Below are 24289 nucleotides of genomic sequence, written 5' to 3'. Positions count from 1 at the left end.
GATTTGTGTTTTCCACCTCATTAAACTGACAGCAGAAATTAGTTTGTGGTATTAAAAACTAAAAAGTTAAATTACAGCTACACGTGTCCTTTTTGCAATGGGGCGTGTGAAAGATGTTTGGTTTTAATGTTTGCTATAATGGAGAATTTAAATTGCAATGTTTGTCAAATCTCTAATCTTTGTTTCAGAGTGGAATATTAATTACGCTTTTAACTATGAGAGGTAAATAAAATGAGCATCCACTGCCTGCCTAAGGGTAAATTGCAGATTACTGACAACGTGACATGGCGTACTAAATGTCAGTTTTGTCAAACAAATTTAGAGGAACAGTTAAACTATTAGCTTCCTGTTGTTAGAGGGGTTTTTTTGCAATGAATGACTGTTCCTAGCAGCAGGGGCACTGTACCATATGGAACACTAACAGAGCTAAATTGAATAAGCGAGATGAATGAGGAGATAGCATTACAGACGCACTCAATTAGTTTATAACTGTCTATTAACTTCTGTTGGTGGTTTTGAATAAACAATAGATTAACTATTACACTCTTTTTTTTTCTTTCTGAAACCGGTAGAAAGACAGTATGATCATGGCACAGAGTGAAGAAGAAACTAAGCAGTTTCTTTTTTTTATTATTATTATTATTTTTACCTCCTGCCTCTTAATGACTCAACCTGTGTGTTGTTGGCAGGACAATCAAGAAATAAAATGCATTATTTCCAAGAAAGAGATCAAAATAATTCAGATGTGGTTACGCATGCAAAACAGTTCTTTGAATACAACTACCAGGAGTTACTGTGCCTGCTTCTTAGGACCTAGTTCAGCAGCAGTGAAGCACTAATACAGCATGCACTCCTCGCACTGTCATAGTGATTTATTTGTTGGTTAAACGGAAAAGTGCTGAAATAAAAATATAATTAATGTCTGCCTATCTTTCTGTGCATAATCAGGCATAAAAACCCCAAACCACCTTCAGCCCCTAGCCCCTTTAGCAATCCAGTGGTGATGCGTTAGTGTGACACTGACAAGGGAAACTTGAAACGTGTTTGATTTTGTGTACAGGATTATGTCCTGCTAAAGTCATTAGGGTCAGATTATTTCCACCTAATTTAAATTATAAGGAAATAAGTACAATACAAGATATCCCTTTCTTCCATTTCAAGTCATTGGAGATAGGGATTTTAGAAGGCACTGAGCTTACCCCATATTCTATTGTGGTATTTTTGTCCATTGTTGTTTAATTTAAAATTTCTGGCAAATAAATGTCTGAGGACCTCAATCAAGCTATTCCACATTGCACTTTCACATTAGGTGTTCAAGCACCTAATCAATTAAGGTCTCACCACTTATGAACCTGAAATCCAGAACACCAGACATAGAAGGCAGGCAAAGTATGTGAAGAGATGAGCGTTAGGCTGAGGGGATAATATAAAAAATACAGCAAGACATGAGTAGCTTCCAGTCTGTCAGTGAGAGTGGTCTCTAATTGCCATAAGCCTTGTCACTTTGTGATTGCATGAAGCTCAGCACTTTTAGATGCAATCCTGTGTCAATGGGAAATGTTGGAGAGGAGGTGTTACGGGTCCAAAGGAGTGCTGGAAATAACAAGCAAGCAGTTAGGGAATGCAGGACATTAAGCCAAAGGAAGCTCAGCTCCAGTAGTTGTACTGCTCATCAATAAATTTGTTTGAAAATGCAGTTTCTATTTTCTGGACCAGCCCTCTATTTAGGTAATAACATTCATCCTGCTGAAATCCTTTCATCTGCCAGCTCAGTGCAGTCTCATTCTCCATTTTCTGAATAAAGAGTAACACTGGTGTCAAACTACTCCTAACTTCCTTCCAAGATCCATTTTACTGACAAGTGAAGTGATTTCTGGCTGTACCCTTACCATATGTATTTCACAGGCAGTGATGTAAGTTTTAATTAGTAAAACCCCATGAAATATTTAAAACTCCTCAGGTTATGTTAATGAAATGGAAAAATGGCTTGGGACTCTTACATCCTGTGGGAATGCGAACATTGTGGATCAGAACAAATGAAGAGGTGGAGACAAATTCAGGGGCTGGTGTTGAACAGGGGAGATAAGATGTCAGTTTCATATGCAGGCCACAATATTAATACATTCCCTATCCATATACAATCTTGATATGTAAAAAAATATGCCAAATTATGAAAATATTTCTGCCTGTGTCTGGCAGTGTAATCTTTTTTTTTTTTTCAGTTTTACCTGCAAACCACAGTAATTGAGTGTTGTGGTTGAAACCCAGGAGGCACCTCAGTACCACACAACCACTTGCTCACTCTTCCCAGGTGTGCTGGGGGAGAGAATGCAGAACAGTGTTTTGGGAAGGCAAACACCATCACCCCAAACATCCCCACTTCCTCCTCCTTTACTCCAGCTATTGTTGCTCAGCATGACCCCACACGGTGTGGGACATCCCTTGGCCAGCCCAGGCCAGCTGTCCTGGCTGTGTCCCCCCCCAGCCCCTGGTGCACCCCCAGCCTCCTCACTGGCAGGGCAGCACGAGGAGCAGAAAGATCCTTGGCTCTGTGTGAGTGTTGCTCTGCAGCAACTGAAACATGCCTGTGTTATCACCATTAGTTTCATCAAAAATCCAAAACACAGCATCGTACAAGCCTCTGTGAAGAAAATTAACCCTGTTCCAGCCAAACTCATGACACTGAGAAACTTTACCTCGTATCTGGAAGTATCTGGTACAGTGCTGCTGCTTACAATTCTACCAAGTCTGCATCTAAGTGCCCGAACCAGGTGCCCACATATCTACTTCAGCTTGCATTTCTGAAGTTGTTTCTTCAGAAAATTCATGTTTATCTAGCTTTTTGTTGCCATAACTTTTCATCTAAAGAGAAGTGGAGCCTCCTCACCTGTAGTTCACCTGTCTGTCTCAAAATACTCTTACAAAGTCATTGACAGTGCTGGTGTTACAGTGTGTTGAATGAAGACACTCCTTTAAATAGTGAATGTGTGTCCCTAATGAATTGCACAGATGTCCATTTATATCCTCTCAAATTATTTATCTTCTTGCTGTTGGAGAAACCATCACTATACTATTTTTATCCAGTGTTTGTAAACTTAAATGTTACTGTGCAACTGTTAAGAAGCAACTGTTAAAAATTACCACCCAGTCAGGGCCAGTGTCATTCCATGCAATGATTTGAGGTTTGATAAAAAGCTCTTCTAGTTGCCCACGATGCAGCAGTTAGGTCATCTTTTCATTACTGAATTTACAATCTTACTAAGGCTGATGTACACAGTAAGAGCCCGTTTTGACAACTTGTTTTGACCAAGTAAAAGTTAACGGAGGGAAGTCTGTTAGCTTCTTTAAAGAGGCAGCTCTCCTTTCTTTCAGGGAAGAAATGGAAATCACCATTCTGAAGCCCTCATTCTCTTAATTCTCCACTGAAGTCAATTGTAAGGAGCCTTTCTTCTGTAATTTCCTACATACAGCTTTTTAGCAATTTGCCTAGATAAGCTAGGAAATGTCAATCTAGTCAAAACATTTGTTCGGTGTGTGATCTTAAATTTGTTATCCTTTGAATCAAATAGTGCATTAAGGAGAAATTGTCATGTTCTAGTTTATGAAAGAGAGAGACCTGAAGTTGTGTGATCACATTTCTATAGCTTTAGAAAACAATCACAATTCCATAGGTATCTTCAGGTGATTTTGTATAATTAAATACCCACAATGTATGTGTTATAGATTACTCATCCTAATTCAGTAGAAAATACACCAACTCTTGTGCCAAAACACTAAGAAATATATAAAAGCTCTTTCACAGCAACTACTGTACTATTTTAGGAGCATTCCTGCTCACTGCTTTTTTTGTTTCAGTGAAGAAAAAGACTTCAGTGGTTTCTCTAGACAGATAAGATAGCCACATACTCCCATATGTTAACGAGTAGTAATGATGTCTTGCAAGTTAATATCCTTTTAACCTCTGTTTCTGATTTTTATTATTGGGACTTCCTATTCAGACCTGTCTCCTGACCTAGATTGTGGTATGTTACATGCAGAAAAACCCTCCCTCTCAAGTACAATCTCCCAGATCTTGCAGAACTAGCACAGAAAATTCTGTGCTAGCTATATTATTCAACAAACTCATAGAAAGGCTGTTATTAACCATTAAATTCTTCAGGAGTGCAAAATCGTTTTTATGGAACTCATGTTAAATTTTGCAGTGGAGGGTACTCCTTTCTTCATTATCAAATTCTCTTGTTATTTATTTTTTTTTAATAAAGGAAGAGCAGTTTTCCATGCAGCTGTCACAGTTTGCATCCTTTCTCTGTAAATAATGAGTTGGAGAGTTAATTTTAGCACCACCGCATTTTATCTTAGAAATATCATTATTGTTTGTTATTAAAGGAGTGTGAAAGAGTAGCTTATGGTCTTTTCAATGAGAAAATACCATGCCAGAAAGCCTGTTAGCTCTGTCTGTTTCTGGCTTCACTGCTGCCTCTGTGCGACACTTAAGACAGGTCTGTGTATCTCCATAAAACTCAGTGTGCTTACTGTCTGACATCAATAAAGTAAACTGTAATATCTCAATATATTTGAAGTACTGTGTATTATGGGAGCAGCAGCTATCATTGCTGTTATAATTGCAAATTCCAACTGACTGATATTTTTAGTGCTGTAGTAGTATTTCAGGGTTGTTACCTTCTGAAGAACATCACAGCACCTAGCAACTCATGTTAATACCCGTAGTGTTCTTGGAATGGATGACTTCAGCATGGGATGGACTGTGATATTATTTATAGCTTTAACTCCGTTTGCTCAAAAGGAATTTTACCATGCAAGCTGTATTCAGAAGAAGAAGACATTATTCTTTTCTGAGGGTAAAAGATGCTAGCGTGTCTTTAAAAATATATTTTTACATAGTTCGTGATTTGATTTGAGAAAGAGTATAAGTCATTCATTTTGTCTTCAAGTGTGTTTCTGTGCAGCTTCAGGTAGTGTGGTTGTGTGTAAAAAAATTGATTCCTTAGTCTTTGGATTATGCTGCTTTTGGGTGGGAAAACTAAGTAAAAATCCCGTATTACATGCAAACATTATTTTTTTTTTCAAATGTTATTGTTATTAAAGATATAACAGTAGCATTCCTTGACTCTTTTCCTACATCTTTTAATTAGGAAAGCTTTTGCTGTTAATAGTTTCAACTTTGACAGATTTGGAAATGAAGGGATCTAAATACACGTATTTGAAATACTCTTACCTAAAGCCACCATGGTATGCTGCTTTATCAGCATAGTATAAAGGTAGTATAAAGGGCCCTGAAGTGGATTAATCAACCTTCCTTGCCATGCAAGTCTCACATTAAAGTCTTTGTTAAGAATCGTTGAATATAAGACATAAAGCCTCAACACATGTACCTGCTGAGAGAGAAACAGGGGCTGGACAGCATCATTTGCTGTTTATAAAGGGGGAGGCTGACAGTTTCTCCCAGAAGCCCCATTACTGTGAGTGGGATAAGGTTGGATTGAGGGTGCAGCTGCATCGTAGAGTGACCAAATAGTGTCAGCCTCACAAGGGCTCAGCTGGACCACTTACTCTATAGTCACAGCTTTGGATTACCAAGCAGTCCATCTGGCACTGCAGTCCCACTGCCAATTAGATGCAATAGCTGTGATTTGGGAGAGCACTTGAATCATTTACAAGCCCTGTGCTGCTTAAGAACCCCTGCTTAGTGCCCTTCCTTCCCTTAGTTGGGCACAGAGCAGTATTAAATTTGAGCACGCTAAGAACGTGATGCTCAGGGTATATCTTCATGCATCCCACTAGTTGTTCTACCTGGCTTAAGGGCATATTTCAACATGGACCAGTTTCAACATTCCCTTAGGAAAAAGTGAGTTTCTTTCTTACATGGCTGAATATTGCCTATTCTGTGTTTTTAGTCAGTAACTTTTGGGGAGACAGATTTCTTTTTGTGGAAAGGAAGGGAAATATATTCCTATAAAAGGCTGATTAAAACTCTGTGAAGTTGGATATTGAGTTGCTTGGTGTACTGAATATTACAAAAGCCTTGAAGGAGGGAAAATGGATTTGGGGAAATAATTGCTTAGAAAAGTGAAAGGCGCGTGATGGAGGTGGAGTGTGGGTAGCACATCAAAAATCATGTGTGATTTTGTGAATGTTCAGTACCAACACTAGCAAATACGTTGTAGAGGATTTTGTCTGTATTGGAATATAAAGAGGGAAGAAATATTGAATCAAGTGAGGAAGTATGGGCCTCTGGTTTGGAAGTCAGAGTGAGCAAGGAATGCTGTCTTGCACAGAAGACAATATACCCAGGGACTGCAGAAGTACCACCCACAGCAGGATTTACATCAGAGCTAGGACAGTGTGCTTATCTGTTTGCCAGAACATCTGTGCTAATACAATGGAATTTTGCATCAGCAAAAAGCCTTTGGCTGTTTTGTATTCTGTTATTGGTGAGCAGGAGCAATGAATGAGTCAGATTAGATTAAGCCTATCAAAACCCATGCTTTGGGCTTTGCTTTTACACCATTACATGTATTTGCGTATACATTTACATATATGCATGTATGTATACAATATGTACAATATATTTACATATATTTATAATATCAAACATGCTAAAGGGAATGTTAAGAGAATGTTTTGGAGAACTTCAAACAATTTCTTTTGACTGTATTTTATATCCTTATGATAAAGCGAAATGCCTTAGTTTCTGCCCAGTGAGAGAGAGATCAATGCAAAGATCTAAATGCCTCGGGAGAAAAATGCTTTCTGTATTTAAAACTGTCACAGCTACTACTGCTTTCTATTAACTTGAGCCTATGCAAGCATAGAAGCAACTAGTTAGATGCCATATAAATCTGTGAATCTGCTTCCTCCACTGGGACTTGGAAGACTAACCCTGTAGTGAAAGTACCAAGTTATTTCACGTAGAAAATGCCTGTCCTATACGCATGTCAACCTCAGGTGCACTGTAGGGTTGGTGATTTTCTGGTTGTGGAAGGAACCACTTACATGGCATGTTTACTTATAAAGGCAGGTACTGACCATGCTTAAGGAGCTTGGAATGTAGCAGATCTCAACAAGAGAGTCAGGTGTGCAGACAGGATGATGAAACTACCATGTAACAGTCACATCTATCATACAGCTCTGTAATTCCCGCACTGAAAGTACCTCTGCAAATCTGGTGAAAATTCAGTGTGGGGAAAGTCATCCTGGAACAAATTTTCATCAGTTTAACACCACCGCCTGCTTCAGTCTGGGAAAGCAAAGGGAACGTGGACACCTCTGGTGCGCACCACCCCTAGGAGTTTGAGGCTTTGCTTAAAACTGACAGCTATGGGATAAGAAGGTGTTTTCTTTCATCATTAGCCAGCCTTTTATAAATGGTAATTAGTCTCAGGAAGAGAATTTCAAAATCTGTCATGGATTTATTCCTGTGAAAAGCTTTCATGTTTGTGTTGTCTGGCACTATGCATCACACAGCTACCTCCTCCTGAGTAGGCCTCAGTGTTGTCTGTTTATTTCTTTATTCATACCATATGATAATACTATGGAGAAAATAAAAGAAAAAAGAAAGGCTGTTGAGACAAAAGGGAAGATTCTTGAGGTGTCAAATGCAAAATATTTTTTTTCAGCAGTATGTTAAAATGCAGTATTCTTGTACCCTGTGCAGTCTTTAATACCCATTTACACAATACCGTGAAGGAGATAATCTGAAAGCCTGATATGACATACACATCTTTCATTCATCTGAACCGTTTACTCTCTTAAAATGAAAGTATGTGTGCATATATTTATTTGCATATGAAACAATCTAGGTATTCTTGTTAACTGTAGATCATTAAGATGGCATATATGCTAACAAAAGAGAAAGTCCAGATTCTGTGTAAATTTCATTTACTGTTTTTAATGGAGTTAGCTAAGAAAATGAATTTTCTTTCTGTGGGGAAAAAAAGTATCCTCAATCAAAAGGAAAGGTCAGGTGCTGAATTTTCCTGTGAACATACCTTTCAGAACAGAATGTCTTCAGAAACTTCAAATACTTCATTTCAATAAAGTTGAAATAGTGCAGTAGAAAGAATGTAAAATAATGTAATGTCTTTTTACGGATATATACAATTATTATAGCTAAAATTAATACAAGTCAAATACAATGGAAAATGGAACACTTCAATCTTCATTAAAATGAGAACGTGTATATTATTAATACTACATTTGAAAATCAAAATATAATTTACCTTTTCGCATGGAAAAGGGTCACATTCTCATGATGCAGTTGAATGTGAATAAAAGTAGCTCTTTTATGCAAAAAACTGTATCGATAAATATTTTTCCACAAGCTTTGTTCCTTAAATTAAGAAGGTGGTTTAGTTCACACATAAAAAAATCATAATAAATAACTAAATATATACATAAATAAATATCTGAATAAACAGTTAAATAAGTAAATTAAATATTCAAAAAGAATCTTTATCTTTAATTATTTGACTGTATGTAGTTTTGTTACAATTTTCATGTATTGATTATGGCTGTACAACTCATATGTAGAACATTTCCGAAGGGGCACAGTCTAGGATAGTGTTCAGATCTGTAATCCCTTACATCCCCATGGTTTCCTTTTATGAAAAAAAAAAAACCAAAAACCTACTACTAGAACATTTAATGGGAATAATAGGATAATTTGCATCAGAAGGGACCTTTAAAGATAGTCTTTTCTACCTCCGTGCTCAAAGCAGATTTAAATTAAATCAAATTGCTCACAACGTTGTCTAGTGGGGTTTCAAGTATCTCCAAAGATAGGGATCCCACATCCTGTCTGAGTACCTGCTCTAATGCTCGACGACCTCAATGGTAACAAAATTTTACTGATATCTAGTGGGAATTTCCCAAGTTGCGATGTGTGTCTAGTGTATCTTGTCTTTTCATGACATGTGTAGTGTCGAGCTCTGTCTTCTCTATACTCTCCAATTAGGTAGTTTAAAACAGCAGTAAGATCTCCTGTAAGCTCTCTCTTCTCCAGGCAGAAAGAGAATGGATTCAATTCCCTGCTCAGCCAGGTAGTGTTTAAAAGCTTATCTCCTTTTCTGTCACAGAGTCCTAATCCCCATGGTTCTTAAGAAGAGAGGGAGAACTCTCTAAAACCTTCAAAAATATGCTGCTTTGAAGAGAGTAGTATGAGATTGACTGGACCAGAGAGTATGACTGGTTTCATGAACAGGACAGTCAGCTGAAAGAGAGACCTGGGTGCTGGTTTTCCTACAACAAAACCTATGGTGATATTTTTAGTACAGTGCACTTGTTTCACCCCTCATCTGCTTACCATGATTTGGCTGCTCCCAGATGCTCTAGGTCTCTGCCTTCCTCACCATCTGTGTATTTTTCTTACACATTTTTACAGTTCTGGAGGACCTATCAGTCCATTAAGCATTGTATTCACTAGCTTCTTGATTAATTAGGGGATAGTAGGAATCAAAACACAAATCTAAAATTCATATTTCAAAATAGTCACATTTTGAAACAAACAAGAGAATTTGTGGCTTTTCATTTTTCCTCTTAGTTCAGTTAAGTAGAGTAAGATTTTGTTGCCTGATTTATTATTTATAATAATCAAAGTCATGTTCAGAATTAGATAATGATCAATTCTGAAAAATGTCACTCCTCTCATCTCATTGCTCTTCTGTTTTCCTGTTTGGGTAGTTGGTAGTTGGGTTTTATTGTTTGTTTGTTTGTTTGTTTGTTAAAATCTGTGAGTAGATTTCTCTGAAGACCAAGACCAGTGACTAACCTGAGCCAGAACCAGTGCAGCCAGGAGTTTTCTAAACACAGTTCTCCCAAAGCTTCTCAAATTCTTTATACTGCTGTAGCCCAGAGCCTTTCCTGAATAACCTGACAATCATACTAAAATTAATTGAGGTCTTCTTAGGTGGACAAACAAGAACTAAGCTGTAACCATAAAATTAATTTTTACTGGGAGTTAGGACAAGAATCATCCAATTTCAAATAGAAGTTGTTGCATCAATCTAATATACCATATAGCTACTTTTTTATTTATTTATTTATTTTCACTGAGTCTTGGTCAGTCACCAGTGTTCCCACTGAGCCACTGCATCAGCAAAGAAAATCTGTCAGTGTGACGCCTCTGTGACCTGAAGTGTTACTGGGTTTAATTCTATAACCTTCACCTGCAGAAACCCTGATAACCTGATGCAGAAGTTCGTGCAAAGCAGAAGAATCAAATAAGCACAGTTTTTAATGATGTCACTACAAGTGAACCTCAAAGCATGTGCTGAATACCAGGACTAAGGGAAGAATATTTAGCAGAAAGAGTAGATGATCTCGCTGTGTACCTGTGGCTGAAGCTGCCCTGTATTTTTCCATCAGCTTTTCCTTCTCTTTTCACATTCCCCTCCATGTTTTCTTTTTCTCTTTTCTGATCCACACTGTCTTTAAGTCATGGCACATTTACCTGTGACATACCACTGTTATTTTGCAATGAGATGTAGCTAAATATTTTTTCTTCAAGCTTTGTCATCACTTAATGCTAATGAACCAGTCTACTTGCAACAAGAATGTGCAGAATGACCATTAAAGCTCTGATACGCTATGAGAAAAAAAAAAAAAATAAAACTTTTTGTTTATGCTCATATAAAACAAAACCATTTTTCCTAACTTCCAACTTCACTAAAAAGTTCGTACTCTTTTTGCACTCAAGTCTTTTAACTCTGTAAGATAAATGACTCCCCCCACCTTTTATTCATTGTCCTTTCTCCTCCCTCTCTAGCCAGTTCTGTCAGTACTGGGAGGCTTTTTTGTCTCCCAATACTAATTTTGATGTTATTTAAAGTACTTTTATGTCACTGCGGCAAAATGAAAGCCACAGTGAATGAAAGGGGGAAAAATGAAACACTATGGTATCAGGTACACTGTTTTCCAAATTCTAGAAATATCACAGCATTTTTTTAAAAAATCATTCATTTTTCTTTATCAGGGAAGGCAAGAGCGAGTAGAAGTGAAATGAATAATGTTACCACTTGATCTTACACAGGAAATTGATAACAAAAACAAAGAGAAAGCACCTAAAAGACATTGTAATAAGCCACCTGTTTGTTAAGTCAGGCAAAAGGACATGTGCACCCTGGGCTATTGTCAAATATTCACAATCTGTGCTACAATCTTCCATACTGTTGCATCTTTGCTTTCTTGTGATGCCAATGCAAAATATATGTTGGATTTCTTAGGGTAAAGGATAATTTTATAACCTAATACTAGGAGAACCTCAGCAAGGAACAACACCATGCAGCAGGGTCCTGCCTATCTTTTTTTCAGTTTAATTTTCTTGAGAAATACTTTCCCTGTGGTTGTTCCCTAGAAATGCTAGTTCCCTGAAGTGGGGACATCTTGTAAAGCATTTTATTAACTGTTCGCTAGTTCTTGCTGCAAAATTTAGTGCCTTTATAAATACTTCCCCTAACTTTATTTCCTGTCTGATAGAGTGTACACAGTGTAATGGCACTGTGAAATTGCCTTTCTGAGCATTCTACATTTCAGTATAAAGCATGTAAATGTGAAATTTAACAACAGAAGTTTGCTATGAGCAGAACTTCACTATCACTGATGCCATGCTATTTCTATTTTGCATCCTCACTTGACTTCAATAGCTTGATATTTATGTCTCCACCTATACAAGGGAGATGGAAGGGGGTCCATTCAGACTGTTGGTGTTTTGATAAGAACTGTAAAGCAGAATAGAAGTACTTATTACTTCCAGTGAAAGTGGTTGAATATGGCCTAAAAAAATTTTACCATTTTGGTTGAATTGGATTAGATACTTAGGTTTCTAAAACTTGTTTTCTGAGAGGATCTGATAACAATAAGAAGTAACATGAAGAATACAGATGAGGAGTTGGAGACTTGGGGTATGTCCTAAAAGGATATCTTAAATGTAGAAAGCAGCATTTTTAATTTCCTAATATAGATTAGAACTATACACAGTGTTACAAAATGTGTCTTGTTGAAAAACAGAAGCAATAGGCTGAATATGAACTCCATTTTACAGACGTAATTCGCATAAATTTTTGTGATGTATGTTTTTGTGTCTGCCTTAGAGAACCTCTTTCCTGACGACGGGAAGCAATCACAGTTACTGAAAAGGGTTGTTTTATTGTTGAAGGAAAAAAAAAAAGTGAAAAACATAAAAAGAAGTGAAAAGATTTTTAATATATAAAAATCTATTAAAATACAATAAACAAGAATTAAGTCAGTTACTTTCCCTGAATTCTTATATGCTATTTGTGGAGAGCTTTTATTAGAAGATATTTTCAGACTGGGTGTCCCTGAATCAGTGATGCTCTTTAGATGATTTCAAATTAAAACATTTTTTTCCCAAAATAATTGTGAGCCTTCTTTCAGCGTATCACAAACAGCCAAAATAGATGGGCAAATTTCAGTTCTGCTTAGGATAACATAAGTAGCCTAAACAGTGTAAAAAGGTGAGGAATTCTAAGTGTTAGGAAAGCAAATAAAGCATTTACATTGTTTTTTGCATAGTCTCCTCAAGGAGTTGCCTTGAGATTGGCAAAACAAGGAGTTTTTTGCCAATCAAAAACAAATTCAAAGCAATATTGCATTGAATTTTGGATTAAAAGTCCACCAGACTTAACATCACATCTGTGTCAGTGGCCAGCAAAAAATCATTAGAAACATGTATGAATAGAGCAATTATAAAGTAATGCATTCTCTGTCCTCAGGCCTTAATAAATTTTTTTTTTTTTTTTTAAATAGTTTTGCTATCTCCAGAGCACTGTGGTGATGTGTTTCGTAATTACTTTTTTTTTTTTTGTGCGTGGAAGTATTTACTTTTGTATTTAAAAAAAAAATAAATCTGTATACCTTCCTTTTATGGTTCTTACATCGTCAAGAAATAGTGTTTAGGTTTTCATTGCATACTTTCTCCATGCTTCTCATGTTTTTTTAGACTTTTATTGTATTCCCAGTTGAACTACCTCTATTTTAAAATGAAGACTCCTTATCTATACAAGGACTACCATTCTTCTGGTAGGATCTGTTCCTTTGATCTTCCTATCAGCTCTGTCTATATTTTCTAGTTCAAGAAGATCTTTTTTTTTGGATAGGCACATGCAGAACTGCTGGTAGTTCTGTTTCTTTATTCCTTTGCTTGAACGAAAGAAGACATACTGATCTAAAAATGGGGGCACCACTCAGTCTGAAATTGGAAAGAAGGAAGTGTGTGTTTTGCTTGATTCAAATAAATATGTTTTCCTCACTTTTCCTAAATTAAGATGGAAGGCTCATTTCTCTCAGAGCTTGAGCTGGTTCTGGTTATCAGCCCCAGTCACACATGCACACACTTTTTTTTTCCATTTCTTCTTTTTACTGTTCTTATGTTTATCTAACTATGACAGTGGCCAATTGTGTTGCATGCTTTGTGCCTAGTGCTTTATAAACACAGACAAAAGGCAATCTACGTACCAAAGAGATTTTTATTTAAGTCAAGGCAAAAGAGAGAAAATGGATACAGGTAAATAGATGGAAAATGAACCCAACAGAGTTCTGATAATGTAGCAGCAGTTATTTTAGGGGAGGCATTACAGAGAAGGAGGACTTTGAGAGAGGTGTAGAGTCAGACTTGTAGAGGTTTAACAGGGAGACCTCAACAGGAAGGGACGGTACAGGGGAAGATGGAGCATATGAGAATTTCACAGTGGCTGTTAAAATAGGGACAGATTGTGACAAAGCCTTTAGCTTATTATTCTCCCAGGCTGATTTTATTTTTACAGAACAGAACAAATGATACCTAAAATCTCACACAAGGTATTCCTGGGAGCCTGCATGGTTGTTTGCTCTGCATTTTACACTGTTGTTACCACCATACCAGTTTAAAAAGGGTCACTTATTTCTTACGCCTTAAAAATACCACCAGTTCCTAGCTAATCTTCAAATTGTTCTGAGTATCAGGTTCCTCTTTTATCGAGACTGCTATAGGATATTCTTTTTCTTCATATAGTGATTATAACACTATTTGTGTGAAAACCTAATCATTTTTCATTTCCTTCTATAGAGAATTTTGTACTAGGTAATCATCATGGGAGATTCCATCTGTTTTGCTTTTCCCTTTGGTTGTAACACTCTCTTCCTTTAAGAAGGAGGGAACATTAGAGAGTAGCTATGAAGTATCTTTTCCATGAGCCAAGGTGATCAAATATTTAAGTCTTTTTTTTTCCCTCGCTCCACCCCCCCCAAAAAAAAAAATATATATATATATATATATATTTCAGATCTAAGAGTGAGAATGGAGATGATAATATGAAGTACCATGGTTTTATGTACTTCTGGCATTTTATATAGCTATATAGCTAGAGCTTCCCAGGGATCAAGAGATCCAAGGAATGGATGAGTTGCAGATTGTAGCACTAAGTGATACTGGAAAATTGCAGATGTAAAAAAATGTTACGTTCAGCTAAAGTTTACTTGAGTAAGTCCAGTGGGTATTTCTGTTCACAGTGCAAAAGTCTGGCTGGTGTCTCTCTCTTCCTGTAGCAGTTGTTTCAGATCTGAACTTTTCCCACAAGACCTATTTCCAGAATTAGATTCAGATTCAGAAGTACTATACAGTTGTTACTGCCATAAAAACAACCTGCTATAGCTTGATTATGGGACCAAAACCAAAAATGAAGGAAATGAGAAAATGTCTGTAATTTCTTAACAAAAATTATCCAATATTGTAAAATCTGAGCTTCATGTTGTTGGTGTAATAAGCAAGAACTCTGGGTTTCCTTGGGAAAGATACAATTGTCACTGTAAAACAAAGGATGATGCCTGGTAACAGCAGGTTCTTGAGATGTGTACCCTACAGAACATGTAATTTTTTGGAATCACACTGAGTGGCTGGTGTAATGTATTTCACCATATTGTGAATTTTCAGATAGGGATCGGTATCACTATAATGATACCCAGGACAATTGTCCTAGTAACTTTTCTTTAAAAAAATCTTAAGGAAGAGTTGTTGCCTGTTCAGTAGTACATTGTTCACATGCAAGAAATTTTGGAGGAAATGCTGGGCTTGATAACAAGTATGATTTGTGAATAGAGATATCACTCACAGGTTCACTGATGGACAAAGAAAGGTCATTATACACTGCATTTTGGCTTCTAGATACTACGTAGTATCTAGATAGCAAATCAGGTTGGTAACTGGTTAAAGAGAACCTGATGACTTTGGTTCTGGTGCTGAATTATCCTAAGTGTTTTCCTATGATCTTCACAGCCATGAAATACAGTTAAGTACAGTATGTGGCTTACGTGTGAAGTTTCAGTGACCATACTATGTATGTCAGCCACAGCTGGCCACTGTTCAGGTTTTGGATTCACAACCCAGCTGATGGACTTCCATTAAGTTGTTCATGCATTAGGAGATACGTCTCAAAATAGACTCACCTCAGATTCTACTGTATTGCTTATTCATTATGATTAGAAATGAAGGAGGGGCAGATGGAGGACACAAAACCACAAGACAGTACTTGAGTGACATTTTACTGTCTCTGATAAGGAAGAGTTCAGACTACGTTATCTAGTGGTCCTTCAGAGCTTATGAATTGTGAAGTAATAAGGAACTAGTTTTGCTGTCAATGTAAACTAGTATAGATCAGAAAGGTACTTTTAATTTTCTTCCATTTAAACTCATTAAATTAAATTAAAATTCATAAATGAAACCCTTGTTTAGCACAAGTCATTTTTTTCTGTCTACCACTGATATTCCAAATGAGACAATCATGAGTTGAACTTCACCTACAGGAAGGATGTGAATTGTTATCATTTATTATCTCGACAACAGCCGTACACTCTTCCTTAGCTGGACTTTAGGATTATCATTAGTGAATTTTGAAATCCCTAATAATGAGCATTGAGGTTTTGTCGCACATCTAAATGTTTAGTGTAGGATTGAGTCTCACAAGTGGCTGCCATTCGACTGACCATAAGAGCACTCCAGCTCTCCTTTTCAACATCAGTCACAGTCTAAAGTGTGTTCATGGTGGCTCAAGCTAATGCAGGTGACTTCTAGGCTGGGATTAGCAAAACCACTACTTATTATTGTAGTTACTATAATAGTTTTTTAAGGTAGAATACTTTAATCACTTTCAGTCATGGATGCTTGCCCTGATGAATGGAGTTGTAATCCAGCAGCATATTGAGGACCAGATGTGACCCTTAATACTTTCGTGTGCAATTACCTAATACTTTCGTATGCAATGATCCTGCGCTCGTAATTACTACTATTAACAGGGAGACTTTAGTTTCAAAGTCTTTTAGCTATGGACTAAGATACTGTTGAGCTTGGTACTTTATAGGTACAGAACGCAACTGTGGCCCCTGCCCCAAAAGCTTATTATCCAGGTGTGAGGTAGGAGATAGCAGCTAGACAGATGGAGAGCACAGGAAGGCTGTGATGCAATATTGGTCTGCATTGCAGGCGGTATTATATCAGTACTTTGGCAAGTATGGCAAGTACTTAAGCAGGTTTGAAGCAGAATAGTGAGCTTTCTGTAGGGATGTTTATAGAAAGCTCTTCCCATGTAGTACTACTGTCAACGTGAGAGGAAACACACGTGCTTGTTGTATACTAGTGGAGGCTAGTATATTTTTTTTGTGTGGTGGAAATAGTTTTTTCATATTGAATAAGAGCTAACAAAGAGAAGGGCTTTGAGAGTACAGTTGGTTATGCTTGGTGCAGTAGGCCTCAAAAACTGGAAGGAAACATAGACAAGATAATGAGTGTCTGGTAGCTTTGGTTGAAGATATTTAAAAGACTTTTCCAGCAGATGGATATGAGCTAGTTGATTATGTTTTTCACAGAGAAAAAGTTACTGAACTAAGATATAAGAAAATCAAAGTCTCTGGAGCAGTTGTTTCTGTGAAAAATCCATACTTTGAAGATGCTATACAGAAGGAATTTGGAAAATTGTACTGAAATCTGTAGGCAAGGACTTGGAGAAAAGCTTGGTCTGAAACAGAGTCACAAGCCAGGGAAACAAGCCAAATGGATATAAGATCCATCACCAGGATCACAGATGTCCCACAGGATTTGATGGAAGAATCAGGAGTGCTGTCTCAGACCTGTTATTGTGTGATGGTATTTAAGCACAATTAGATCTGGGGGAGGCTGGGTGAGATTTTAGTTTAGATAGGTCTTTAACAGACAGATCTGGAAAAGAGAAGTATATGTTTCCAAAGCACTTTTGTAGTTTAATGACTCCCTATGATTTTATCAGAACCAAGATCTTGTCTCTGACAGATCATTCCTGCTCAGAAGCAACTAACTCTTGTTCCTAATCCCACTGAAATCAAGACAAGAGTGACAGAAAATCGTCTTTAGAAATGCAAGTCGGTTTGAAATGTCACTTGCTTGCGCGAAGTATGTAAGGGATCAAACACAGAGTATGATGTACAGCAGTTAGCTGTATTACGTGTTGTCTCAGTGAAACAGCTCCAGGTGTTTCCACGCATGTGAAGTGGAAATTGTTACTGAATTGTCAGTCCCAGTGAGATCTTGTCTCCTATCATTTTTATTTATGTATTTAAACAGATGTAGTCACTGATACAGTAGCTCACAGCACCTTTGTATCTGAGTATTACACTTTAATTCAGTGGTGCTCACCAAGGATTAAGGTGCTGTTCACCGTAAGTCAGGGCATTGGCAACTAGCCCTAGACTGTCAGATGCTGTTTAAAGATGCAAGTGTGAAATCAGTTATGTTTTCAGAAAACTAGGAATAATTGCAAATATGTTAATAATATGCTTACAAACTGTAATACTGGTCTAAACAACATGAAGACTGTGTTTGCTGACTGGATTTTGTTGTGTGTTTGTTTTTTTTTTTCTTTTTCTCAACATTCATTTCTTAAGAAAATTGGCTAAAAAGCGGAAAGAGACATTGAGTAGTACACGGCAGGAAATGACAGTGATGGTGAATTCAATGGATAAAAGCTACACTGAGCAAGGCACCAACTGTGATGAAGCTTTCTCTTTCATGGACACGCACAATCTAAATGGGAGATGTAAGTCTTTTCTTTTCTTTTTCTCTTCTTTTTTTTTTTTTTTTTTGAAGGTGGAAGAAAGGTGCAAATGGTTTTTAAAATATTCCTCATTACTCAGTCATGGAAAATCCATGGAACCCAGACTCTCCCACTGTGCAACACATTACAGTGTGTATTCGAATGAGCAAGACAGTCAGATATCAAGAATAGACTTCTTTAAAAATAATAAGGATAATTGAGCTTTTTTTTTTGTCCATCCTTTTCTTCTGCAGAAGAGCAAAGACATTACTGAAACAGCTGTAGTTTTACCTTTCTTCAATTTCTATTATGTTAAAAATGTTATATCCCTCATGCTATCCCATGTCCTTCAAATGCTTTCCCTGCTCACTTTTTTTTTTTTTTTTAGGCAAAATTTATTTTTGAGTGTCATAACTTAATAATGGTGATCCAATTGTCTTATTATTTCCAATTCTAGATGATGCTTTTTCTGTTGCTTGTGCAAAGGAAGAACTCAGCTGAATTATCTGCAATTTCGTAAGAGATTGTTGAAAATTCTGAGTCTTCTTGGATCTACCCTGAAAATAAATAGAATTTGGGATTTTTTTTTTTCTGTATTAGAATTTTAGTCAAGGACTTACACCTGTCTGGAGGTTAGCAGTGACCAAAGACAAGGACTGCAGTAGTTTTTAGAGCTGTTAAAAAGAGTAGAAAAAGAATGACTACATTTGCAAAACATTTTATTTTTTGTAGCACAAAACATTCTATTTTTTCTTGTATACTGATGGTTTTTAACATCTTCAGAATTTATCAAAGATTGAATTTTGTTTCAAGTACTGACAGTATGTGAGGCCCAACTCCCACTCCTTAATAATAAGCTTAAGAACTTATCTTTGGCGAGTTCAGTTGTACAAACACTCTGTGAGGTTTATACAGTGAGACTTCTCTCAGCAGCATTAGGCTCAGAATTTGCAATGTTAATCTGCATTTGTGTTACTTTTGAAATTGCTCAGAAAATATCTTTCAAAATCTGACTTGCCATTCTGGTGAGAATATTCCATTGCAGTTAATGGGATCTCTTGTGAAGAGATCAAGAGGTTTGACTTCATTTTCTGTCCTCACGGTGTAGTCTTCCAATGGTGTTATTGAATGGTCACAATAACCAAAGAAGCTTCAATGAGTTCTTGTGACTACATGCTCTCTTCATGTAAACAAACTTAAATCAATTTGACATTCTTGGCTTGTCAAATATTTTACACCAATTGAGGGCTAGAACCTCTAATTCAGACTTTCCATAATAAATGTGATCAACAGAAGAATCGGTTTGACAGTCTTTAGGAAAAATTTGTGCATAAGACCTTGTTATCAAGAGACTTAAGGCATCCCTACTTTCTATAAAAGTTTATTAACCTGGCTGCATTCTGTATCTAGACAGTTTTATTAGCTGCAGCAACCCTGACATCAGCTAGTCTCTACATCCGCACCCAAAAGGAATAGCATGCTGTCCTTTCCATCCAGTGACTCAGGAGACATAATAAAAGGAAAGCAGTCTCAGATATATTCACTTTTGGAATAAATGATACCATCTGGCATCATTTAAACCAGTTTCCATATAACTCCATCTTAATAAGGGGTGGCCCTAGAAGATAAACAGCAAAAAAAAGCAGATTAAAGCTAGCAGGAGTAATCTCGCTGCTTCTCATCCAGCAGATTCTGTCTTCCTTAATTCTGCTTGTTTCCCAAATTCCTGTTAGTCTGCTTATAGGTATCCAGAATAAACTTGAATTTATTGATCTGTGTAAATATCATCAAGCAAACTAACCACAACTAAGGTTGAGTTTGAAAAAACTTTGCTTAAAAGCCTTTAATGAGTTTTTGGGTGAACATCTCACCCAAAGATAAGGTTAATTCTCTCCTGTTAAATGTATCTGTGCTTACAATAGTAATTCATGTGATCTATGTATACCAGGGAATTAACTGAATTTAATTTGTTTCATTGTGTTTTGCTTTTATAAATGATTAAATCATTAAATACCAAGCCAGCATTGGTGTATGTATCACAGCCTGAAAACCATTGTTAAACAAAGAGTGATATTCAGGGCATAATAGTATCTGTGTACACATTATCCACCTGTCTGAACAAATTGAAAAACAATAGAGGAAAAAAGAACTACAGTAGAATATTTACATACAGTATTTATTGTATTATTAGGTAAACTTAGTAATGATCAAAGCTTCTGTCAAAAGCACCTGTTGTCACCATGATGTCTTTATTAAAGCACCAGTGTTCAGTCTAATCTTGTGATTCGAGAAGTGTATTTGTCATCCCTGATCAAAATGCTTTATCTGACAACATATCTTTTTAGGGAATTGATCAAATTCAATGAGCCATTTTATTCACTAGACATACCTGCTTTTCCCTAGGTCCTGATTCCAGTGCAACAAACATAACAGTATAGACCCTAAACCAAGTCGATCACACATGCCGTGTCACTCAGCTTAAATAGCCACATATCACTTTGCTGTCTCTAACTCGCTCTGTTTCTTTTTTCAGCTGTATCTTCACCATCTTCATTTACAATGAAAACTAACACATTGAGCACAACGGTGCCTAACTCTTATTACCCAGGTAACCAATTTTTTTTCTTGGTTTCAACTCTATGGAGACTTTTTCATAACAAAAGCATATGTAATTACGTTATTATACTCCTTTCCATGGAAATTTAATAAATATTACATGTAACCAGTTGCTTACAGTAGCTTTCTAAAAGAAAACTCAGGAACATTTATCAATCATTTACTGTTCTCTCTCTTTTTACCTTTTCTGCATTGACCTGCTTATGATGTATGACAGATCCATTTGTGCCAACTGCAATTTTAGGTGAGAACATTTCCCTTTATCAAAGTTTATTGCTGAAGTAATTTAGAAAGTCACAGTTCTCGGGATACAGACAATAGTACTCAAAAAGCTGTAGTTTTATGCTCAAGGGAGGGATGGTAGGCTTGTCTACACTGAGAGTACTAAAGACGGTTATCAGGCTTGATTTCTACTGTCATAGTGCAAGTCAGAGGAGAAAAAAGAGAAATAATTTTAACAAGTGGATTTGCGAGGAAATGTTTATGCATGTATTTGGAGTGACACAAAAGAATTTGATTATCGCAGCAATTGAAATACTTTCCCTCTTTTTTTTTTCCATTTTTTTTCTCAGAACTGAAGATGTAACTTCTTAAAAATAACATTTTGTTTCATAATTAGACTATTCATGATATAGAAAATGAGACAAAATACAGTTTTGGCCATCCTACCAGCTATCATTTCTTCTCACAATGCCACAGTTTGTGACATGATTGTCAAAGAGAAGTTTCAGAGGAGAAATGGTATTTTGAACAGCAAAATGATAGCATGACACTTACAGTAACGCAGTTTATTATGTATTAGGTGTCACAGGAATGAAATGAAATAGTAGAACTATAGGTTAAAAACATACACTTAAAGTATACAGCATTTCCACTGGGAATTTAGAAAAACCTGGTGTTGCCCAATATCAGAAAGAAAGGGGTTGCTGCATAGTAATAAAACTGTAAACATGAAGCACTATTGCATTTTCAGTGCTTAAGTAATCAACTTGTATTTATTTACGCTTCCCATACTAACTTTAAACAGATTAGCGAGATATTTTAAAGTAATAAAGCAAAATACAACGATGTGTTGTAGCAAGAATTCAAACTCCAGCGTTAAACCTCTCTATTTACTCTGTTTAATATGATAGATGTTTTTACAACAAGTATTTTTCCCTCTTCTCTTCCTTAAAATTACTGAAAAATATAAAACTAATAACTAACTCTAAACTAATTCTTTTCTTTAAACCACAATTAAAACAGGCTTAAGTAAAAGTAGAGTGAAGCATATAAGAGGTAGAAGTTTAGGAAGATGATTTTTGAAAACTTGTTATTGTAAAAGAAGATTTAGCAAAGTGCATTTCAGTGTTTTAACTTTGAGAAGGAACCTGTGCATTTTTATACATTATGTAAATCTGGGAGAAGGTAATGGTAGTGACTGTAACAATGTAATAATCTGCATGCAAATGAAATTTGCAGTGCCTTTTAACTGCCTGAGATGTTAGATATTTTTGTGTGCTTTAGCATTCATTCAACGCTTCATCCAGTAGATGTTCTGACCTTGTGGGTGGGCAGGGGAAAAAGTACTATTATCAGGAGAAAAACTTCGAGATTTCTTATCTGGATTATTACATTTTTCTCTGATAGGTTTTTTGTTTTGTTTGTTTTGGTTTTTTTTGGTTTGGTTTGGCTTTGGTTTTCAATTCTTTGCCCTGTAGTAATTATAGTAAAAATATTTGTTAGCTTTTTTTTCACAAGAAATAATCTCTAAGCGAGCAGTTCAGATAGCAGACAAACACACACTGAAAAAATGCTTATATATGTTTTTACATATACTAAATTTGTAAAATATTGATTTAGCTTGATATATATTTTATGGTCTAATACAGAAGCCTGCACTCAGAAAACCTTCCAGTTACTTCATTGTAGAAAATTAATATTTTTGTTACCTTACATGTTAAAAGCTTAGTACCCTTTTATGAGTGATGTCCTACTCAGGCAGGGTTTATCACCCCAAAGGTGTTTATAACTGCATTGGGATACTGTTTTATCTCAGGTAAATCAAATTAGGTATTGTTGAGTCAGTTGAGGAATATGGCTATTAACAAAAGTGCTCAGTTTCTACTGTAGTTAATACCTGCTCTTGGCTGGTTTTTTAGGCTGCAGGGTCAAGCATGTGGATAGAATTAAATAAACCTTTCAATGTGACCTCCTTGGAAGGGTACAGGTCTGGTGAATGGCTGAATTCAGTTTTCAAAGCTAGAAACTGCTAGAAAGTCCACAACACACTTACCATTTCCAAGTTTCTGTATAGCAAGATCTTTGGACTATTCGTGCACATTATAAACTTCACCAATTAAAAAAAAATTAAAAATATATATTAATAATTAATGGTAAACTCTTTAACTGGTGCAGAGTGCAACAATCTTACTTCTCAGTTTCAGATATGAGGAAAATTTCATATGCTTGAGGAAAAACTTTCATGCTTTTACTAATAACCTAAGTGAAAGTTTGAGAGCTCAAAAAAAGCATTACATAACAACCATTAAATTTATAGTTGGTGTAGGTCATAAGCATAGGTCATGTTTGTCAAGTACCAGTCATATGTATTTCTAAAAATGGAGAAATAAGAGTGGCGTCTCAGAGAACAGGGCTGAGTTTGCCTTCAATGCCCTAAGTTCATACAATTGATAAAAATATATAAGTTGTTTTGAAAGTCGTACAAGTGTTGTACAACTGTATGGGAATCAGTAAGTAGAAAGTAGAAGAACTGCAATTGTAGGAGTATTTAAGATGGAGACTCTTCCCATTCCATACGAGCACTGCATCTGGAAGAGCTCACCATTTGAAAAAGAGTGGAAATGCTGAAAAGCTGATGCTACAGTGCTCAAAAGCAATCCAAAAAAACTATGGATTCATAATGTACCATAAAAAAAAAAAAAAAGAAAAGGCATAAAAGCACTCAAAACAACTTAAAAGATCACTCCCAAAGAAAATAAATAGAATTAATGCAGCTATAAGAGATAAAGAAATGGAGAGAGGAACATAAACAAAACTAAACAAAGGAGCTCATGGGAAAGAAATTTGTAAGGATTAAACTGCTGCTTTCATAGGACAAGATGAGGCTGTCTGGTAATTTTGTGTTCATCATAGTTACTAACAGTTTGTGTTAGAGCTTCTCTAGTTTGGGAGAAAAAAAAAAAAAAAAGAAAAAAAGAAAAGTAAAAAGGCAAACTAACTTTCTAACCTGCTTCTAAAATAGAAATAAGCCACTCAAAAATCATGATCAGCTTATCAACTTTCTACACTCTTTTTGTCTTTTGTGTCTTAGCCACCTTGTAGTTTTCAGGTGCCATTTCAACAGCAACATACTGTACCTACACTTGTATACCACGTTCCATGCCATGCATCCCAAGGTGCTTTGCAGTACGATTTTATCACACATTAGACAAAAGTTGTCAAATTTTATGACTAAATGATGAATCTGTTTTCCTCCGGATTGAATCAGGTTAGCAAACAAGCAGGAAAAGTAGTGAAATATGCATACTCATGCCCATAAATTGTTCTCTATTATTTTTGGTTTAGATTTAAATGCACGGTTCACACTTACTGCATGCTTA

The 24289-nt window shown here is 36.2% G+C and overlaps 1 protein-coding gene across 6 annotated transcripts in view; it reads left to right on the top strand.

The window, feature by feature from the left end:
- Nucleotides 1-24289, top strand: part of PTPRM (protein tyrosine phosphatase receptor type M) — a 464463-nt gene that overhangs the window by 347802 nt on the left and 92372 nt on the right. For 3 of the 6 annotated variants that reach the window (XM_084281572.1, XM_084281570.1, XM_084281575.1), the window contains 3 exons: nucleotides 17923-18074; nucleotides 20605-20679; nucleotides 20905-20931. In XM_084281572.1, coding sequence (XP_084137698.1) covers nucleotides 17923-18074; nucleotides 20605-20679; nucleotides 20905-20931 — 254 coding nt within the window. The remainder of the gene's footprint in view (nucleotides 1-17922; nucleotides 18075-20604; nucleotides 20680-20904; nucleotides 20932-24289) is intronic. The other 3 variants (XM_084281573.1, XM_084281571.1, XM_084281574.1) reach the window with 2 other exon arrangements.

Source organism: Netta rufina (genome assembly GCF_964035555.1).
Source record: "Netta rufina genome assembly, chromosome: 2".
NCBI lineage: Eukaryota > Metazoa > Chordata > Aves > Anseriformes > Anatidae > Netta > Netta rufina.
Note: the sequence above shows the minus strand (reverse complement) of the source record. Positions and strands in the feature narration are given on the sequence as shown.